Genomic DNA, 22,023 nt, shown 5'->3' with positions numbered 1-22,023 from the left:
AGAGAAATTGAGAAGGGAGAGAGGGCTCAAACCTGGGTTCTTACACATGGTAATATGTGCATTTAACCAGGTGTGCTACTACCTAGCCCCTGCTGCTCCTTTTTTTATACAGACCATTTTCACCAATGTAAAATGATAGTTTGTGGTTTCAGTTTGTGTTTCCCTAATAATAACTGATAGTAAGCATTCATTCATATGTCTGTGGCTGTGTGTATGTCTTTGGAGTAGTATCTTTCCAGATCTTGTTGTTTCATGTCATGTTGTGCTGTGTCTTGTGCTTTGCTTTGCTTTGCTCTGTTTGCCACTAGGGTTATCACTGGAGTTCAGTTATATATGTTAAATGTTGTATTGCTTATTAGCAATGTGATAAAATCGAATGTATCTAGTTTTAAACTTTTAAATAATAAGAACAAATACTATCACATGGTATTTTTTTTAAAAAAGATTTTATTTATTTATAAGACAGGAGGAGAGAGAAAGAAACAGACATCACTCTGGTACATGTGCTGCCGGGGATCGAACTCAGGACCTCACGCTTGAGAGTCCAAAGCTTTATCACTGCGCCACCTCCCGGACCACACCACATGATATTTTTAAAAAGTTAAAACATTCATGTTTTTTCAAACTGGGCTGTAGGAAATCAGGAACTCTGTCTTGTTCTGATCCTGGCCAGAATAGTTCACAGTAAAATCATTGAAGGTCTGGGGAAATAGCATGATGAATATATATAGAAAGTCTTAACGTTAACACATTAAAACACAATTTGGAAAAAGGAAAGTCTTAACGTGCCTGATGCCTTACGTGCCTGATGTTCAGATGTCCCAGGTTCAAATCCTAGCCCCACCAGAAGCCAGAGCAAAAGCAATACTCTGATTAAAACAAGATTAAAGTTTAAAATATATATAATAATAGTCTAGAAATTGTGTTGTGAATTTGTCAGTCTGGATCTGGAATCACTGTTCTGAAATACCCAGAATGAATACCAATGTGGTAGTCATTGTGACACCTATAGACACATTTCTGTCTTTGCCATTTTCAGAGCATTTTTACCTGTTAAGGTAAACACCCAGGTTAAGATTACCAGCTCTTTAGACCCACCAGAGTACCTCATGAGTCATTCTTTCACTAATATTTAGTTGTGCCTTAATCTGTTTTCTATCTCAGAATTTGATAGACACTCTCAGATCTTGCTCCTCATCTTTTACTGTTGTGTGGGCAAAGGACTTTCTGGAAGTGGACATGTGTGTGAGATGGTCCTTGAGCACATAAAGCACCTAAGTATGTCAGAACAAAGTATATATTTTATTTGATATTTTAACTGAAGATTTCAATTTTGAATGTGTTTTTAGACACTGTTTCCAGCAAATTGCAAAACAACAATGTTTATACTATTGCCAAGAGGAATGTAGAAGGGCAAGACATGTTGTACCAATCCCTGAAGCTCACCAATGGCATTTGGATTTTGGCTGAGCTGCGTATCCAACCAGGAAACCCTAACTATACGGTAAGGTTTTTCTCAGAATGGGTGATTTTGGGTTCAGGAGGAAAGTTCACTTATTTGTTTGTTTATTATCTTTATTTATTTATTGGATAGAGACAGCCAGAAATGAGAGGGAAGGGGGTGATAGGGAGAGAGACACTTGCAGCACTATTTCACTTCTCTTGAAGCTTTCCCCGTGTGGGTGGGGATTTTTTTTTATTGGTGGTGGTGGTAGTAGTAGTAGCAGTAGCAGTAGTAGTAACAGTAGTAGTAGTATTTTGAACTTAGAGGAGCTGCTGTAGATGCATGGTATACAAAAGAAGTCTCTGGGTATTTCCACGGATGCTTTTCTGTTTGCATTATCTGCTGTGTCCTGCAAACATGGTGTCTCTGGCATTGAGGAATGCCTCGGACATCCCCAAATGTATAGAGTTGTTCTACAAAACTTGGCAGCTTCATTAATATCAGTTAATACTTCTTTGCTCATGTGATACTATGACAGGCTACTAATAGGATTATTTGCATAACTTATTTCAAGAAGGCCTTTTGGGCCAGCAAAATAGCTCACCTGAGTAATGTACTGCTTTGCCATCTGTGTGACCCAGGCCAGCCCCCACTGCATTAGAGGAAGCTTTAGTACTGTGATATCTTTTGTCTTTCTCTGCCTCTTTGTGTCTATCTGAAAAAAAAATTATTCTAGAGTGATGAAGATTCAGTGACAATCAAAAAATGAATAAAGAAGGCCTTCTTTCCCTTTTTTTTTTTTTAAAGCAGTATTGTATATCCTAATATGCTTGTGTGAAAGCTGATTCAAAATGGAGCACATCTTTGGCAGCCTGAAAGGCAACTTTTGTTTGGAAATTCCCTTTAGTACCACTAGACTACAACAGTGCCATTGGACTAAAATTTAAATTCTGGCAATAGCTGTAGGGCTGTAAAAATTAAGAGACACTGATAGTATAGATATTGGGAAATTGTTTGCTATGGTAAAATTGGGGAGATTCTCTTTACTCTCCTGTTAGATTTGAGAATTTTATTTTGAGGGAGAGAATAGGATCCAAAGCCAAATAGCCTATAGATTAAGAGAAGTCTTTAGACTTTCAGAAAAATCTGTCACTTCATTTCTTAATTTTTATATCCTAGTCTGTTTGGCATACACATGGGTATAGTTCCACCCAGATATGAAAATTCTGTTTTATTCTACACTAGTTCCCTTCCCTGATGATTGGAGTAAACTGGAAAAAGCATCTGTGTATGTAAGTTGCCAAATCCTGTCAAGCTAGGTTTTTTTTTTTCTGAGCATTTGCAGACTGGGAAGTATACATTTCTTCCACCCACTTCCTCCACCATCAGTCCCTGGCCTTTTTGTGCATAATATTATGTGCCCTTAACTGGGCACTCCACTGCCCAGCCCCCTCTTGTCTGTTTTAGGAAGAAACTACCCTCTCATTTACCTTGAGGTCTCCAAGAAAGGATATCCTCTCAGTGCTGTTCCTGGAGATTTAGGATTTCACTATAAAATCAAAATCTCAAAGGTGTGAGGAGTGGGGGTGACTCAGTGCTAGAGTCATGGTGATGGTCCCAGCACCACGTGATAGCAACAAAGACAAAATAAATACAGTAGAACTCGATAGGTGGTGGAGCAGTGCTTTGCACTCTCTTCGAACTTTCAAAGAATAATAAAATAGCAATGATTGCATCAGAGAGATGGCTTAGCAATGGAATATATATTTGACACCCTGAGTTCAATCTCCATCACTACATAAGATCAGGGTCCTATAAAATAACTCCACTTACTTCCGTAGAAATTACTCAAAGTAAGTATGTCGGTGGATTTTCAGTTTTTCTTTGTCTGTATTCATTATTTTATTGTATACAAGTTTCCATCTTAAGTTATAGGAAAATTACTGCTTTTTTTTTCTGCAAATAAGGAAGGCAAGGTTGTTTATGAGTCATTCAGAATCATGTAACTTGTTGATAGTTGACTTATGCTTAGAACTCATATCTTTTAACACTTCTACCATATTTTTTCTTCCCATTATAAAGATAGTGGAATTTTTGAAAAGAATTTCTTAGTGTCACTCACTGCCTTGACACAATTTGTTTAAATATTTATAAACTTTTTATTTTGAAATGAATTCACAAATGTTTTTAAAACTACATAAAGAAGGGGGCTGGGTGGTGGTGCACCTGTTTAAGCACACATATTACAGTGCGCAAGGACCCGGGTTTGATCCCCCAGCCCCACCTGCAGGGGGAAAGCTTTGCAAGTGGTGAAGCAGGGCTGCAGGTGTCTCTCTGTCTCTTTCCCTCTCTATAGCCCTCGTTCTCTTGATTTCTGACTTTCTCTGCCCAATAAATAAAGATAATTTTAAAAAACTACATAAAGTGTTCCTATAGCTTCACCCACTTTTCCCCATTGATAACATCTTAAAACACCCAGAATACATTTTCAAAACTAAGAAATTGCTAATGGTACAAATTATCAACCAGAACAGCAAAGACTATCTCCTACCCACTCACTCCTCTTTTTAAAATCTGGCTAAGTTTTTGCTGCACTAGTTAGAAAGTAAGGAATGTATCTAAACCTACACTTGATCCTTTTTCAAAAGTCTTTGGATGGTTGAGAGAAGGGAGTTCTCAGTAGGAGTTTGAGAGAGGATCTTACTCCTCTTCCCTACCCCCTCTGCTGAAGTGCATTTAAAATAATCAAGCTTCAACCCAATCTCTTCCCTAGCACCAATCTTGCTGAGAAAAGGTAGTATTTTTTTTAACAAGGTGAGCTTCAAATATCATTACAAAGATGTGGAAGAAAAAAAAAAAACAGGACAATATTTGTGGGAGAGGAACTAACCCTCTTTAGTCTGAGAATTAATTCCCTTAAGCTCTTATTCTTTTTAGCTTGCTCTCTTTTCTGAACCCCTACATACTCCCCCACTAGAATTTTCTGCAACATTGACAGAAAAGGGGCTGTGGAGGAGGAAGTATAAGAATCTACTTCTACAGGAAAATTGAGTTAGGGAAATTCCTATTAACTATAACTTTGCCCAATGCACAAAGCTACATGATTTGTGTACTTATATTCTTAAATTTGTTGGGATTTGAGAGGGTAACATTTATCAGAATTGTCTTCCTGATTAATATTGACCGGCAGCTGAGGGAATGTTTTTAAGGCTGAGTGTTGTAAATAAATAGTCTCTTTTAATGTTTTTTTTTTTTAATTTGTGCTTTTTAAGTTCTTTTTAAAAATCATATTAGGGTTTTTATTTTTAAGGATATTCAGGGTTGTTCAGAATCTTCTTGACTTCTTTTTAAATTTTATTTATTAATGAGGGAGGGAGAGAACCAGGTGCATTGAAGTCAGGATCTCAGACTTGAGGGTCCAACACTTCATCCACTGCACCAGGCTGCTTCATGACATATTTGGCAAAAAAAAAAAAAAAGAAAGAAAGAAAAGAAAATTCACATTCAGCCTGGAAGGTGGTACAGTTGTTAGAGCAATGAACTTAAAAGTGTGAAGTCCTGAGTTCAACCCCTGGCATTGCATGTGCCAAAGTGATGTTCTGTCTCTCCCTCTCTCACTAATAAGTAAATTTTTTAAAGATATAAATATGTGGGCTGGGCGGTAGCGCAACAGGTCAAGCGCACATGGCGCAAAGCACAAGGACCGGCTTAAGGATCTTGGTTCAAGCCCTTGACTCCCCACCAGCAGGGGGGTCGCTTCACAAGGGGTGAAACAGGTCTGCAGGTGTCTATCATTCTCTCCACCTCTCTGTCTTCCCCATCTCTCTCCATTTCTCTCTGTCGTATCCAACAACGATGACAACAGCAATAATAATAATAACAAAAACAAGGGCAACAAAAGGAAAAAAAATAGCCAGAATTGAGCAGTTCTCTGGTTTAAAAAAAAAAAAAAAGGAGAAGTAAAATGATCTAAAAATCTCATGGTGATATATCATTGGAAAGAACATTTATTGATCTACTTACTGATGAAGAGTGACAAAAAAAGAAACATTAAGAAGGCCTGCAAAATAGCTTACATGGCTGCTGTGCTGTTTTGCCATGTGTGAAACCCAGGTTTCAGCCTAGCCCTCAATGAAGGAAGCTATAGTATAGTCCCTATCTATCTGTCTGTCTGTCTATCTACCTATCTATCTACTTATCTCCCCTGCCGCTCTATATCTTTTGAATAAAGAAAAAAAAAGAAATGTTGGGGTCTGGACGCTGGTGCAGCAGGTTAAGCACACATGGCACAAAGCTCAAGGACCAGCTTAAGGATCCAGGTTCAAGGCCCCAGCTCACCACCTGCATGGGAGTCACTTCACAGGCAGTGAAGTAGGTCTGTAGGTGTCTCTTCCTCTCCCCGTCTTCCCGTCCTCTCTCGATTTCTCTCTGTCCTATCCAACGATGACAGCAGTAACAATGAAAGAAAAAAAAAAAGCCTCTAGGAGCAGTGGATTCATAGTGCAGGCACCGAGTCCCATTGATAAACCTGGAGGCAAAAAAAAAAAAAAAAAAAAGTTAATTTATTCAGTTCTCTAATGCAATTTGCATGCTTCTACTTCTACTGCTCTATTACTAATGTCATGTTAATCTTAAGTATTTTAACTAGAAAAATGGTTAGTGGGGCCAGGGAGAGGTGTACCTGGTTGAGTGCACTATTACAGCTTGCACCTCAGCTTGCAGGGAGGAAAGCTTCACAAGTGATGGATAGTGTGGCAGGTACCTCTCTCCCACCCCATTTCCTCCTCTTTTCTCCCCTATTTTTTAATTAGTGATTTAATACTGATTTATAACAAAATTATAACAGGGATATAATTCACACCTTTCCCACCACCAGAGTTCTGTGTCCCCATTCCCTCCATTAGAAATTGCATTAGTTTTCCCAAGATCACAGATATGGATTGACTATTATTTCTATAACTACCTATCTATATTTACATATATATGTGCCCCCCTTTTTTATTTTTTATTTTCCCATTTGTTTCCCTTGTTGTTTTATTGTTGTAGTTATTACTGTCCCCCCTTTTTTAATATGCCCTTTTATTTTTTCCTATGGTCCTGTCTTCTCATTCTTTCTAAGTTACACCTACTACTTCTCAGTGCCCCTACCCCCCACCCCTCCAGGTCCTGATGGAATTGGAGTTCAGAACCCTGTGGTCATCTTCTTCTCACATTTACCCCTCTGGAAGTATGGACCAAAATTCTTTATGGGATGTAGAAGGTGGAAGTTCTGACTTCTGTAATTGCCTCTCCACTGGGCATTGACAGGTTGATCTTACTCCCAGCCTTTTTCTGTCTTTCCCTAGTGGGGTAGAGCTCTGGAGAGGTAACTATCTTACCTTGCCCTCTCTCCTGCCTTTTCTTTATTTTATTTTTTATTTTTTGTCACTGCTCTTGAGTGACAAAACTTTCAGGTAGAGTGACAAAGACTGAAAAAGAGGCAAAGATGCCACCACACCAAAGCTTCCCCCAGTGTGTTGGGGGCTGGTCTCTCTTATGCTTTTATTATATTTGTTCATACATTCTCTTAAAATTGTCAGACCAGGAAACTGAGGCAAACAGCCTAAATGACAATCAACAAAGGTTTCATTCATTCATTAGATAAATTCCATGTGACCTTAGCAGGACATTAGAGCATCTATTCCCTACAGTCAGAGTTTTGAGGTTTTTAGTATGGATTATTGCTAGATCTTTATAGACCCACATAGTAATAAGTAAATTGCAGCACAACTTTTCATTGGTTAAGTTGAAATTTCAAAAACTTGTGGTGCCTATCATCAGGATCTCATTACTTTGCCTACTCAGTGATAAAAGCCCTACCATTATATCAGAAAAGTCTTTTTTTTTGTTTTTTTAGATTATACTTGGCATAATATTGATATGTTAGTTTCAGGTGTGTTGTGTAATAATTTGGTATTTGTATGAGACAAGAGGTCCTTTTGAGTTGAATAATTGAGTACCCTTTGAGTTAATGCCAACCTTCAGCTAATCTTTTCTGTTTTCTCCTAACAGCTGTCACTGAAGTGCAGAGCTCCTGAAGTTTCCCAGTACATCTACCAGGTCTATGACAGCATTTTGAAAAACTGAAATAGACTGGTTGGTGCCTTCCGGCCACCTTGTGATTGGTGCAAGCCAAGAACTCTTAACTGGAAGAAATTGTATTGTTATATAGAATCTGAACCCAAACACACTGAGGCCACCCACCAAGGTAGTGACTAGTCTAACCTGTTCTAATATTAGGGCACAACCTGTTGGATAGTTTTAGCTTCCTGTGAACATTTGTAACCACTGCTTTAATTATTTCTCACCTCTTGCCACTTGCTGCTATTGTTTGTCCTTACTTGTGGGCTTCTCCATACTGTGCCAATATGGCTGGCAGTTTTGAGTGTAGTTTGATATTTTGTAATGGAAAACTCATTTCAAAAGCAGGAAAAGACAAAAAATATTAAAGCAAGGTAAAGGTGTCACTGAAACATAAATTGCACTTTATTGTTTTCTATTTTTGTACATATGAGAAATGGAGGAAGTGGTGTGATTGATAAAAAGTGTTAAAACAACTGACCGTCATTCACTGCACAGTCCTGAAGGAAGAGACACAGTTAATTGTCTATCCTATTAGGACTTCTTTATATCTGCCCCAGCCTTGTTCTGGTCATGTAGGAGTGTTCATCCCTCTTCCCCCCTTCCAATACCCTTTTTCTGTGATTCTCCCTGTCCTACCCTCATTTAACTGCTCTGCAATTGCAAATTATGGTCTTCCTTGACCAATGTTTAGGGTTCAGATAACAGGGCCTGTCAGCTCCATGGCTGAGAGAAATTAGAACTTATAACATTCCTTTCCCCTGATCTAATCTATTAATAACACTGATTAAGGATGTTGAGTGGAGATGGGGAGCAGAAACCAAAATGTCCTTCCCTAGCCCACTTCCCTTTATTTAACTCTCAGGTCCAGTCCATACCTAAAAATCATAGTTTTAGAGTTGAAACAAACTTTAATATAATCTACCCAACTTTGGGGGGTGAGGAGATAGCATAAAGCATACATCTTTCATACCCAGGTCTCCTAGGTCCTAGGTTTAGTCCCCAGTACCACCATAAGCCAGAACTGAGCAGTGACTTGGTTAAAATTTTTTTTACATTTATATTTTCCAATACTGCTTTACAATAGAGAAAAAAGGAAAAGTAAAAAGGATGTTAATGCCTGAGGCTTATTGGCTATTCAGTAGCAGAGCTGGGGGACTGACTCTCTTAAATGTCTAGTCAAAGTTGTTTTTCCTGTAGTTTACCTCCTTAATTTCCTTTTTCTAGATGCCTTTATTTGGCCTTTTCTTTTACCTCACTGAGACTCCTGTTACACACTGATTTTAACACTCCATTCATGACATCGCTTGGCAGTAAAATATCCTTTCAATAACTTGAAACTGAATCCAGGTACCAGAGTAAAGGAGTAAGTAATGTTTTCCCATCTGGTCTTAGAGCTGAGGTTCTTGGGGCCAACAAGGTGGGTACAGAAATGAAGTGAGCTTAGAGATATTACAGATTCACTTTATCCCTTCAGCTCTCTGATCTGTTCTGTGCTCCTGTTACTTAGATTCTAATACAATTGAGATCACTTCAGAGGGTCAAGCAGTTCTTATCATCTCTCAGAATTCTAGAAGATGTGAAACTCCCTTTTTAACATAATTGGGTGTGATTTATCCAAGAAGACTTAATGCCCAAAACACCGACTTAGTATTGTTGCACCTTGGGCACTTGTGCCAAGACCAAGACTGCTCCTCTCCAGTGTCCCTGCTCCAGTTAGAGGCACTTCCAGGTCTACAGGTCTCAAATTAGACTAAGAGTAAGCCTTAAGAGGAGAAATCATAGAAAGCAAGAACAGAAACTATCCCTAAGCCCTGAAAAGTCTGAAATGACCCTGATTGTTACCAACTGAAAAATTGGGGGGTGGAGTATCTCCAAAAACCTTGCAATCTCCAAGAGAAGAATTACTGGGATGGGGTAAAGGAGCCATGTCCTGCATCACCACCTCCATAGGCATGCGGAGAATGGGAAATAACCTTATGTATGGGAGATGGGTAAGTGTGGGGTACAAAATCAGGTTGATAAGTTCCCTGGAAGAATCATTCATGGAGTTCTTTGCAAGTAGTAAAGAGGGTTCACACTACAAATACAATGTTCTTATCTCAAAGCAAACTAGTCTCAGAAGGAAGTGTCAGACTAAGCAGACAACCCAGTTTTGTACCAGATCGTGTCCCTCTATCCCTGGGACTAGACTGGTCACTACCGCTGAAGGCAGCAGCAGTGAGAGGAACAGCTGCTAGTCTTGACTGATTTGAGGCAACCCACAAACTCTTGGCTGCTTATACCCCTAAGCATATCTCCAGATTCAAAGGAGGTCTCGAAACTTTACATCAGGCTCAACCTGACGCTGTTGACTGGCTATGGAAGAAGGGCAAACACTAGAAGAAGAAGCATAAGGGAGGGATTTTGCTGCATAAGAAAGGACCTCTTGTTGCCCCCACTACAGCTTCCCATTTGGCCCATTGGAATCTTGGCTAAATTGGGAAAACAGTGGAGACTGCCCTGCATTCCCCTGTCTGCCTCAGTGTCTTTGTAATGTCAGCTGGTGTCATACAAAAGGCAAGGGAAACACACAGACACCCAGAACTCTTTTGCTGGTCAGAGATTCCCTGAGTGTCTGTCCTCGCCCAAGCCTTCCGTGTGTCTGTGTTGTAAAGCAGGGGACTCTGGAGAGAAGTGGGGGAGGGGGTAAATATTGCCCTAAGAATGCTTATCATTCTTTTGTTGGGGTGGGGAGGGGGTTGCAGGGGGGAGGTTTGACCTTGTGTCTTCAACAATAAATTCAAGTTTACAAAAAAATACAATTTGTGATATGTACTTTATTGCCAGAACCGAAGCTCTAAGACAAACATAACTGAGCAGGGACAGGTGAAACATTAATAACTACTGTCAGAATTTTACTTTTGGGGCCAGGAGGTGGTGCGCCTGGTTAAACAAACACATAAGAAGGACCCAGGTTCAAGCCCCTGGTCCCACCTGCAAGGGAAAAGTTTCACAAGTGGTGAAGCAGGGCTGCAGGTATCTCTCTGTCTCCTCTCAATTTCTCTCTTTCTCTATCTAATAATAAATAAAATTTTAAAGGGGGGTAGTCCACAAGGACCAGTGTAAGGATCCCAGTGTAAGTTCGAGCCTCTGGCTCCCCACCTGAAGGAGAGTCACAGGTGGTGAAGCAGGTCTGCTGGTGTCTCTCTTTCTCTCTTCCTTTCTGTCTTCCCCTCCTCTTTCCATTTCTCTCTGTCCTGTCCAACAACGATGACATCAATAACTTCTTCTTCTTCTAGCGTTTGCCCTTCTTCTATAGCCAGTCAACAGCGTCAGGTTGAAAGCTGTCAGGAGCTGCTTGTTGCTGACTTTGAAAGTGACTGGGATCCATGTGGATTCAGTCGGCTAGGAAGGATCATCAGTTTCCCCAATGAATGGGTACTCAAGGGTTGCACCACGAGAAGGTCGATCCAATGCATCCCACATCAATAACTACAACATTAAAATAACAAGGGCAACAAGAGGAAATAAATAAATAAAATTTTTTAAAAGGGGGGGGGGAGTTGGGCAGCAGCACAGCATGTTAAGTGCACGTGGTTTGAAGTGCAAGGACTGGCATAAGGATCGCAGTTGGAGCCCCAGCTCCCCACCTGCAGGGGAATCGCTTCACAGGCAGTGAAGCAGGTCTGCAGGTGTCTTTCTCTCCCCCCTCTGACTTCCCCTTCTCTCTCTATTTCTCTCTGTCCTATCCAACAACAGCGACAGCAGTTACAACAACAATAACTACAACAACAATAAAAAAACGAGCAACAAAAGCGAAAATAAATATTATTATTTTTTTTTTAAACGAAGAACAACTTTCCTTTTGGTTGTCTCAGCAACTTTCCTTTTGGTTGTCTCAGCCTTCCCAGGCATTGGTATTATCTGGGGATAGGGTTGAGGGGAGGTCAAGGGACAGTGGAATTACTGATGGAATACCTTTATGGTAAATGAAAAAAAAAAAGGCAGGGCTGCAGGTGTCCTTGTCTCCCTTGCTGTCTTCCCCATCCCTCTTGATTTTTGTCTATCCAATAAATTATTTTTTAAAAACTGGCATGAGGAAGAACCCTGTACCTCCCTGAGACTATTTAGCAAGTTTCATATTATTGTACAACAGTCACAACTCCCGTCAAGGAGTGCTAAGAGTAGCCTGTTCATCTGTTCTGGCAGGTCCTCTGCTAGGGTTCCAGGCAGATATCCCAGGGACACAAGGAGAGGAGCAGCAAATCTGTTTCCTATTACCCTGGACATTTCACTGTTTTCTTAATTTGTGAGCATCTCTGATGCAGATGTTAACAGCTGAATGGCATTCTGCTTTAAAACAGACTGCCCAGCTCACCTGGGAAGGTTCCTGCTGGGCCCAGCTCCCTCAGACTGCACTGGGGGAAGTTTCACTTCTGTGATGTCTTTTCCTTTCTGTCTCTATCTAAAAAGCCCACTCTGGAGCAGTATAACCCTGGTAGTGACAAAAAAATAAAACATTCTGCAGCCCTGTAAGCTCTGACAGTACAGGACTTGAGTAAGAGGGAAATCCAGAGCTCAACCCCAAGCATCCCATATGCCACAGTGGTGCTGTGGTTTTCACTCAGTGCATCAGTAGTAGTGTCCCAGGAGGTGGTACATGCCTACAGCTAAAAGCATGGGGTCCCAAATTCAGTCACTGGCATCATGTTTGCCAGTGATATCCTGGTTTTCTCTCTCACCTCATATATATATAATAAAGAAATTATATATATATATATATATAATTTCTTTATTCCCTTTTGTTGCCCTTGTTGTTTTATTATTGTAGTTATTTATGTCATTGTTGCTGGATAGGACAGAGAAATGGAGAGAGGAGGGCAAGAGAGAGGGGGAGAAAAAGACCTGTGAAGCGACTCCTCTGCAGGTGGGGGGAGCTGGGGGCTCAAACCGGGATCCTTACGCCAGTCCTTGTGCTTTGTGCCACCTGTGCTTAACCTGCTGAGCTACACCCAACTCCCACTATATATTAATGAATTGTCTATGCAAGGATCTGGGTTCACAGGTGGTGAAGCAGGTCTGCAGGTCTCTCCCCCTCTATCTTCCCCTCCTCTCTCCATTTCTCTCTGTCCTATCCAACCACAATGATAGCAATGATAGTAACAACGATAAACAACAAGGGCAACAAAAGGGAAAAAATAGCCTCCAGGAACAGTGATTTTGTAGTGCAGGCACCGAGTCCCACCCATAACCCTGGAGGCAAAAAAATAGGTAAAACATTTGAAAAATTTAAAAGGCCAGGTGGTGGTGCACTCTGCTTAGTACTAAGTGCGCTTAACTAGCCACCACCAGGCCCCCCCAGATGGCACTCTGTTGAGCACACATGCTCTCATGCACACGGACCCAGGTTTGAGCCCTAGCTCCACACCTGCAAGGAGCACTCCATGAATCATGAAAAAGGTCTACAGATGTCTTTTTTTTCCCCTCTCTCTCTCCCTCCCTCCTCAATTTCTCTTTGTTCTATCAAATAAAAAAAAGGGGGGGAGGGAGTCGGACGGTGGTGCAGTGGGTAAAGCACACGTGGTGGAAAGTGCACAAACCAGCATCAGGATCCCCACCTGCAGGGCTGTCACATCACAGGCAGTGAAGCAGGTCTGCAGGTGTCTTATCTTTCTCGCCCCCTCACTGTCTTCCCTTCCTCTCTGTCCTATCATCAACAACAGCAATGACAACAACACTGATAAACAAGTCCAACAACAACAAAAGGCTGCCAGGAGTGGTGGATTTGTAGTGCCAGCACCAAGCCCCAACAATAACCTTGATGGCAATTTTAAAAAATCAGTTGTTAAATAATAAAGCAGGTTTCCCAAATCTGCATTTGTGCTTGTGACCCCATGCTTAAAGAATTCAATGCTTGGGGCCAGGTGGTGGTGCACCTGGTTAAGCACACACATTACAGTTTGCAAGGATCCAGGTTCAAGCAAGCCCGTCCCCACCTGCAGGGGGAAAGCTTCACGAGTGGTGAAGCAGGGCTGCAGGTGTCTGTTTCTCTACCTCTCTATTTTCCCCTACCCTCTCAACTTTTCTGTTTCTATCCAATAATAAATAGATTAAAATATTTTTTAAAAAATAAAGTGTATTTTTAAAAAAGCTTAATGCTTGATCCACTATACTGTACTATCACCCAATCCACCAGCAGGCAACTTCTGGAAAAAAAACCCCCACCACCTCACTGTAGGTGTCTGTCGCCCTCTCTACCTCCCCAACACTCTGAATTTCTCTCTGTACTATCAAGACAAAACAGAAAAAAAAAGTTTATTAAAAATGGCTGCCAGAAGCAGTGGCTTCATTGTGTAGACACTGAACCCCAGCAATAACCCTGGTGGCAAAAGAAAAAGAATGAAAGAAGAAAAAGGGATAGGTCTTATAACTAGATGGGTTCATCCGTTAATGTTAGTTTGGGCAAACAAAGTCCTTAGGAAAGAGACTTTCAGTTCTTGGGTGCACATTAATATCTGCTGAGAACATTTAAAAAAAAAATGCTGATAGTCTCTTTTTCTTTTTCTTTTTCTTTTTTTTTTTTTTTTGCCTCCAGAGTTATTGCAGGGGCTTGGTGTCTGCACTACGAATCCACTACTACTGGAGGCCATTTTCCCCATTTTGTTCCCCCTTGTTACCCTTGTAGTTGTTAATGTTATTGTTGCCACTGTTGTTTGTTATTGGACAGGGCAGAGAAATGGAGAGAGGAGGGGAAGACAGGGGGAGAAGAAAGATAGACACCTGCAGACATGCTTCACTGCCTGTGAAGTGAACCCCCTGCAGGTGGGGAGCCGGGGGCTCCTTATGCAGGTCCTTGTGCTTTCCGCCATGTGCATTTCACCCACTGGCGCTACCACCAGGCCCCCCTGATAATCTTGTTTATCTAATCTACAAGTGGGCCTGGGTGTCTGTATTTTTAAAACTTTTTGGGTATTTCAAGAGCGATGAATTGAAAATCAGAGACTAACACTTGTTTGTTCACTTCCTCTTCTATAATACTTATGTTCTTGTGGTTGTGGAAAAATGGTAAAGCATTTTCACATACATGATGTCTGCCCATCCCTATAATTGAGCAATATCCCTATTTTTCAGGCAAGATGTCCATCTTTTTATTTTTTTTAATTTATTTATTCCCTTTTGTTGCCCTTGTTGTTTTATTGTTGTAGTTATTGTTGTTGTTGGATAGGACAGAGAGAAATGGAGAGAGAAGGGGAAGACAGAGAGGAGGAGAGAAAGATAGACACCTGCAGACCTGCTTCACCGCCTGTGAAGCGACTCCCCTGCAGGTGGGGAGCCGGGGTTCGAACCGGGATCCTTATGCCGGTCCTTGTGCTTTGTGCCACCTGCGCTTAACCTGCTACGCTACAGCCCGACTCCCACAAGATATCCATCTTTTCTGTGTCCTTAGCACACAGCTCCCCTCTCTGACCTTATTAACCAAGATTCTGATAGGTCCAAAAGCAGAGCTCACTGACCCCAGTCTCACACACAAGACTGCAACAACCCTTCTCTGTCCCAAGAATAGAAATGAGAATATATTGAGATCCCAGGTACTTTATTTATGAAGCCACAAAAGCAGCTGAGGGCGACCAGATTTAAGCCTTCCTACTCCCACCTCATGTATTGATGCTTTTTCTGATTTTGCTTGGGCCCAGATTTCATTTCCCTGCCACCCCCAGCTCCAAGAGACAAGAGCCTGTTTATTTTAATACCTGGTGTGGCACTTGGGAAAGATCACACCTCCCCCGTTGTTACCCATTTCTATCTCCTGAACACTAATCCTAGAATCCCATCCAGCCCCCAGGCATGTTATTAGCAACAAGGATGTTTCTTGAAAAGTTTCCGAGTTGGCTCTAAACTTGCCATCTATGCTACTGCCCAAGCCCATAAAAAAGACTTCGTATAAGAAGTATGGCAAGTGGGGCTGGATGGTGGCACGCCTGGTAGAGCACACACATTTCTTGGCACTGGATTCAACCCCCCAGTTCAAGGGTGATGTTACATGAGCAGTGAAACAATGTTGCAGGTGTCTCTTCCTCTCTCCTCCCTCTCAGTTCCTCTGTTTCTATTTTTTTTATTATTTATAAAATGGAAATATTGACAAGACTATGGGATAAGAGAGGTACATTTCCACACAATAACCACCCCCAGAGCTTCATATCCAGTCCCCTCCCTTGATAGCTTTCCTACTCTTTACTGTTGGTATGCTTCTAATTCTGCTTCTAAAAACCCTTTCTGTTTCATTGGTTTAATCCTCCCTGCTTAACACTGTATTCTATTTACATTACCATTGTTAACTAAGCACCACCCTCCCTCCAGGGCATTGGTGGTTCAGTGGTAGAATTCTCACCTGCTCCACCCCCTCTCCTTGTCATACCCTGTTTTTAACCAATCTTTTTTTTTTTTTTTTTTTTTTATATTTATTTTCTTTATTCCCTTTTGTTGCCCTTGTTGTTTTATTGTTGTAGTTATTATTGTTGTTGTCATTGTTGGATAGGACAGAGAGAAATGGAGAGAGGAGGGGAAGGCAGAGAGGAGGAGAGAAAGATAGACACCTGCAGACCTGCTTCACCGCCTGTGAAGCGACTCCCCTGCAGGTGGGGAGCCGGGGTTCGAACCGGGATCCTTATGCCGGTCCTTGTGCTTTGCGCCACCTGCGCTTAACCCGCTGCGCTACAGCCCGACTCCCTCCAATCTCTTTTTGCTCCACCCTCTCTACATCATATCCTGTTTACACCCTACTTGGCAAGTATATATAAGGATTGTTAGTTTTAGTTTTTTAGTTTTAGTTTAGCTTAGCCTGGTTTAGATTGTGCTGCGTTCCACATGAATAAAAGTCTTTTAAAAAAGCTTACCACCCGGAAGTCGGGCTGTAGCACAGCGGGTTAAGCGCTGGTGGCACAAAGCACAAGGACAGGCATAAGGATCCCAGTTCGAACCCCGGCTCCCCACCTGCAGGGGAGTTGCTTCACAGGCGGTGAAGCAGGTCTGCAGGTGTCTATCTTTCTCTCCTTCTCTCTGTCTTCCCCTCCTCCATTTCTCTCTGTCCTGTCCAACAATGACAACAACAATAATAATAACTACAACAATAAAACAACAAGGGCAACAAAAGGGAATAAATAAATAAATATTAAAAAAAGAAAGAAAATTAAAAAAAAAAAAAAAGCTTACCACCCAGCCATGAGTCCCTGGTTGTCTGTCTCCTGCGAAGATAGCCTGGCACTTTACCCTCTGGGAGTATGGACCCTGGGTCATTATGGTGTGCAGAAGGTCTGGCTTTTGTAATTGCTTCCCTGCTGAACAGGTCGGTCCATACTCCCAGCCTGTCTCTCTCTCTCCCTAGTGGGGTAGGGGTCTGGGGAGGTGGGGCTCCAGGACACATGGTGGGGTCCTCTGCCCAAGGAAGTCATCATGGCATCATCTGGAATCTGGTTGGCATCATGGCATCGTTTGGAACCTGGTGACTGAAAAAGAATTAAGATATAATGCAGAACAAATTGACTAATCATGAACCTAAAGGCTGGAATATTGCAGTTGAAAATTGGGATCTCCGTTTTGGAAAAAGCTAGTAGGTCTGTTTTAGGTATATTCCAGAGGGCCCATGACTTTACTAGTTTTTGCCTGAGCCTGACAGCTAATATGCAGGTGGACACAGGTTATTGTCTGGGGAGATGGTGTCATAGTTGGAAAAAAGGACTAGAAAGCTGGATTAGGGAAGAGGGAAGCTCCCAAATATGGGGAAAGTATATAAATATTGTTAACTGTAAACCCAACTGGTGTGATCTGGGGCCCATATTCAGCATAGGAGCCTATGTAACCTTTGCATCCCTGTAGGTCTGAGCTCAGATTCTGTGGTCATGGCTAGGAACACGCCAGGCTGCACTAATTTCAGGACCCATCTTCCTCTCTGTTTCTATCAACAACAAAAAAGAAGGAAGGAAAGGACGGAGGGAGAGGAGAAAGGAGGGAAGGCCATTAAGGGGTGCAGGCACTGAGTGCCAGCAGTAGCCCACGTGGCAATTTAAAAAAAAAAAGGAGGGGGTGTTAGGTGGTAGCGCAGCGGGTTAAGCACATGTGGCGAAAAGTGCAAGGACCAGCTCAAGGATCCCGGTTTGAGCCCCCAGCTCCCCACATGCATGGGAGTCGCTTTACAGGTGGTGAAGCAGGTCTGCTGGTATCTACCTTTCTCTCCCCTTCTCTGTCTTCTCCTCTCTCCATTTATTTCTGTCCTATCCAACAATGACAACATCAATAACAGCAACAATAATAACTACAACAGCAATAAAACAACAAGGGCAACAAAAGGGAAAAACAAAAAAAAAATTTTTTTAAAGTGTGTGGCAACAATAAAACAACAAGGACAACAAAAGGGAAAATAAATATTTTTTTTAAAAAAAGAAAGATTCTCTCAAAACTCAGGAAAATGGTGTTATGACAATAAACAGAGTGGCTGTGGTAGCAGATTGAAGCCAATTTTCTGGGGAAAGGCCAAAACTGCAGAGATGATTATCCTGAGGGTTGAATGCAGTGTGTGTTAAACTGCGGATCTCAAAGAATGCTGACTATTAAGAGATGCAGGTATTTTGAACTGGGAGGAAATAAGAGTCAAGTGATCCAATTCTAGCTTTACTTTCTGTGTAGAAAAGGGAAGAGAGTGGTCTGGGTGATGTATTTGCTTCTAGTTGCTCCCCTGGCCTTCTCATACATCTCAACATTGTCATAGAGTAAATGGAAACACCTTCCCAACTTGCTTTGTGAATGGCTATATATTTATGAACCAAGGCATGGCAGGGGCCGGCCTGTGGTGCACCTGGTTAAGTGTACAAGGACCAGAGCCTGAGCCCCCGCTCCCCACCTGCAGAGGGAGAAGACATTTTCTTGTTGTTGTTGGATAGGACAGAGAAATGGAGATAGGAGGGAAGACAGAGAGGGGAAGAGAAAGACACCTGCAGATCTGCTTCACAGCTTGTGAAGTGACCCCCCCCCCCTTGCAGGTGGGGAGCCGGGGGCTGGAACTGGGATCCTTAAGCCAGTTCTTGCACTTTTTGCCATGTGCACTTAACCCTCTGTGCTACTTGCCAGGTGCCCAGGGGAGAAAGCTTCATGAACAATGAAGCAAGTACCGCAAATATCTCTTTCTCTCCCTCTCCCTCTACCTCTCCCTTCCCCTTCTCTCCTCTCTCACTCTTTATAACCCTGCCTCTCTCAATTTCTCTCTGTCCTATCAAATAAAAAAAAAGAATGGAAAAAAAAAAGAAGAAGAGGAAAGAAAAAAAAAAAGAAAAAGTGGCCTCCTAGTGCAGTATGTTCTTCATGTTGGCACCCAGTTCCAGTGATAACCCTAGTAACAATAAAGAAAGAAAATAAAGGGGGTGGGAGGGGCATGCCAAAATAAAGGCGACACTTTGCGATTTACTGAGTGTCAGGCAGCATGTTATGAACTTTACTAGCCATTAGTTCATTGATGTCATGGGGACAACTCCATTCTACCAATAAGGCAATAATAGCATTTGTCTTCATTCTCTAGTGAGTGGTAGGACTGGGGACTTCAATCCAGATCTATCTGATTCATACACACACACACACACATACACACACATATACTTTTTAATAAAGAGATAACTTGATAAGGAAGGAAAAGTTATGGAGAGAAAGAAACACCTACATCATTATTACACCACTCATGAATTTCCCTCCTGCAGGTGGTTACCAGGACTTGAACATAGGTCTTTATGCACTATTATGTCTGCACTCTAATAGGTGTGCCGCCCCCCAGCCCCACTCTGATTTTATTTATTAATCTGGTTTATTATGATTATTGTCTCCATGGTTGTTGCCACCACCCAGCCCTGCTCTGATTTATTATTATTGTCATTATTATTATCATTATCGTTACTATTATTTTGTCTCTAGGGTTGTCTCTGGGGCTTGGTGCTAGCACCAAGGCTCCTGGTAGCCATTGTTTCCTTTTTCCATTTTATCCTATAGGACAGAGAGAAATTGAGAGGAGGGGGGGAGATAGAGGAGAAGAGACACTTGCAGACCTATTTCACTGTTTGTAAAGCGATCCCATTACAGGTGGAGAGCCTGGCTCAAACCCGGGTCCTTGCACATAGTACTCTGTGTGCTTACGGAGGTACCCTTCTGCCCGTCCCCTGCCTCCATCCCCATCCCCATCCTCCCCACCTCTGATTTTAATGTCCAAATTCAAAACCACTTTGTTTTCTGTCTGGGAAGGAGAGGAAGCCCAGCCTATGAGGAACAAGGTGGAGGATGCTGCAACTCAAGGGTCAAGCCACTGAGCTCTCTCTCCCAGCTTCCCCTTCCAGCCTTGTGGGCATCTGAAATCCTGCTCTGCCAGGTTACCTTCTGCTTCTAGACCCCTCACTGCCTTCCTATCCAGTGCAGGTCAGAGTCAAACTCCTTACCAGCTACCAAATCCTTTTTTTTTTTTTTTTTTTTACTTAAACCTGGAAGCTCAGAGCCTCAGGTTGCAAAGTCATTTGCATAACTACTATGCTGTCTCTTCCTCAGTCCCAAAGTCCTTTATGAACTCAACCAACTCCCTCCTCAAGCCTCTTGTAATTGCTCCCAACTTGTGCCGCCTACAAATCCTCCCTTCCCACAGCCCTGTTCCCACCCCCACTCTACATCTTTAAAAAAAAAAATCAGAATTTTAAAATTATTTATTTAAATGAGGGGGGAGAGATAGAAGGGACCGGGTGGTGGCACACCTGGTTGGTTGAACATGTTACAGTGCTCAAGGACTTGGGTTCAAAACCCCCAACCCCATTCCCACCTGCAGGGAGGAAGCTTCACAGGTAGTGAAACAATGCCACAGGTGCCTCTCTCTATCTCTATTTCCCCCTCCTCTCTCAATTTCTCTCTGTCTTTATCCAAAATGAATACATTAAAAAAAACAAAAAGAGGGGGAGTGGGTGGTAGCGCAGCAAGTTAAGTGCATATGGCGCGTAGCACAAGGAGTGTCCTAAGGATCCAGTTTCGAGCCCCCAGCTCCCCACCTGAAAGGGATTCGCTTCACAAGCAGTGAAGCAGGTCTGCAGGTGTCTTTCTCTCCCCCTCTCTGTCTTCCCTTCCTCTCTTAATTTCTCTCTGTCCTATCCAACAACAGCAGCAGCAATGACACAACAATAATAATAAGGGCAACAAAATGGGGAAAATGGCCTCCAGGAGCAGTGGATTCGTAGTGCAGACACTGAGACCCAGCAATAACCCTGGAGTCAAAATAAAATAAAATAAAATAAAATAAAATAAAATAAAATAAAATGGCTAAAGCACTGCTCAGCTCCAGTTTATGGTGGTGCTAGGGACTGAACCTGGGGCCTCAGAGTCTTTTTGTATAAACATACTATCTCCCTTGCCTAAGAAAAAAAAATTAAGGGAGTCGAGCAGTAGCACACCTAGTTGAGCACACACATTACAGTGTGCAAGGAAGGACCCAGGTACAAGCCCCTACTCAACACCTGCAAGGGGAAAGCTTCACAAGCAGAGAAGCAGGTCTGCAGGTGTCTCTGTTTCTCTCCCTCTCTCTCTTCCTCTCCTTTATCAATTTTTCTCTCTCTCTCTCCAATAATAAAAATAATAAATGGATTATTTAAAAATTAATATAGCACACTTCACGAGTTTTCATGTCATCCTTTGTGCAGGGGCCATGCTGATTCTTTTCTTTTTTTTTCTTTTTTTTTTTTTCTTTTTTGAAGATTTACTTATTTAATGAGCAAAGGAGACACTAGCATATGCCATACCCAGGGTGAAATCTGAGATTCAGGTTTGCAAAGCATCTGCTAAGGCATCCCCCCTCATCTCCCCCCCACCCCCACCACCACCATTTTTTTTTTTTGTCTTGTCACTTGAAACTTCTTCTTTCTTCAGAGAGGAGGGAGAGAGAGAGAGAACGAGAACAAGACAAGGAAGGGGGGGGAGAGAAGGAGAGGAAGAGGAATAAGAAGACAAATCCTCCAAAACTAAAGCTTGAACCTTTGGTCAGTGTTGGGCTCAAACCTGGATCCAAGTGAGCTATTTTGCTGGCACAGTGCTCTCACTTTTGCACTTTCTCAAGGCTCAGTTTCCCAATGGTTGCCCACCTAAGAACTCCTAGTGTGTGTATTGAACATTTGGCAATTTGAACAAGTTAACTCAGTCTCCGCTTCAGTTATCTCATCCGTAATAGAATCTACTACATAGTTGTTCACCACAGAAGAGATCCAAAAGGCCGAGAAACACATGAAAAAAATGCTCCAAGTCTCTGATTGTCAGAGAAATGCAAATCAAGACAACAATGAGATATCACTTCACTCCTGTGAGAATGTCACACATCAGAAAAGGTAACAGCAGCAAATGCTGGAGAGGGTGTGGGGTCAAAGGAACCTTCCTGCACTGCTGGTGGGAATGTCAATTGGTCCAACCTCTGTGGAGAA

The 22,023-nt window shown here is 42.2% G+C and overlaps 1 protein-coding gene and 1 pseudogene across 4 annotated transcripts in view; one reads left to right on the top strand and one right to left on the bottom strand.

Annotated features, from left to right (window-relative positions):
• Positions 1–7,962, top strand: part of AP2B1 (adaptor related protein complex 2 subunit beta 1) — a 119,795-nt gene extending 111,833 nt beyond the window's left edge. For 3 of the 4 annotated variants that reach the window (XM_060203951.1, XM_060203949.1, XM_060203950.1), the window contains 2 exons: positions 1,350–1,504; positions 7,496–7,962. In XM_060203951.1, coding sequence (XP_060059934.1) covers positions 1,350–1,504; positions 7,496–7,570 — 230 coding nt within the window. In that variant the 3' untranslated portion in view covers positions 7,571–7,962. The other variant, XM_060203952.1, reaches the window with a different exon arrangement.
• Positions 7,963–21,206: 13,244 nt separating this feature from the next.
• Positions 21,207–21,283, bottom strand: LOC132542275 (U6 spliceosomal RNA; annotated as a pseudogene).
• Between the last annotated feature and the right edge of the window lie 740 nt (positions 21,284–22,023).

Source organism: Erinaceus europaeus, chromosome 12 (assembly GCF_950295315.1).
Source record: "Erinaceus europaeus chromosome 12, mEriEur2.1, whole genome shotgun sequence".
Lineage (NCBI taxonomy): Eukaryota > Metazoa > Chordata > Mammalia > Eulipotyphla > Erinaceidae > Erinaceus > Erinaceus europaeus.
This window is presented reverse-complemented; position numbering and strand designations above follow the sequence as displayed.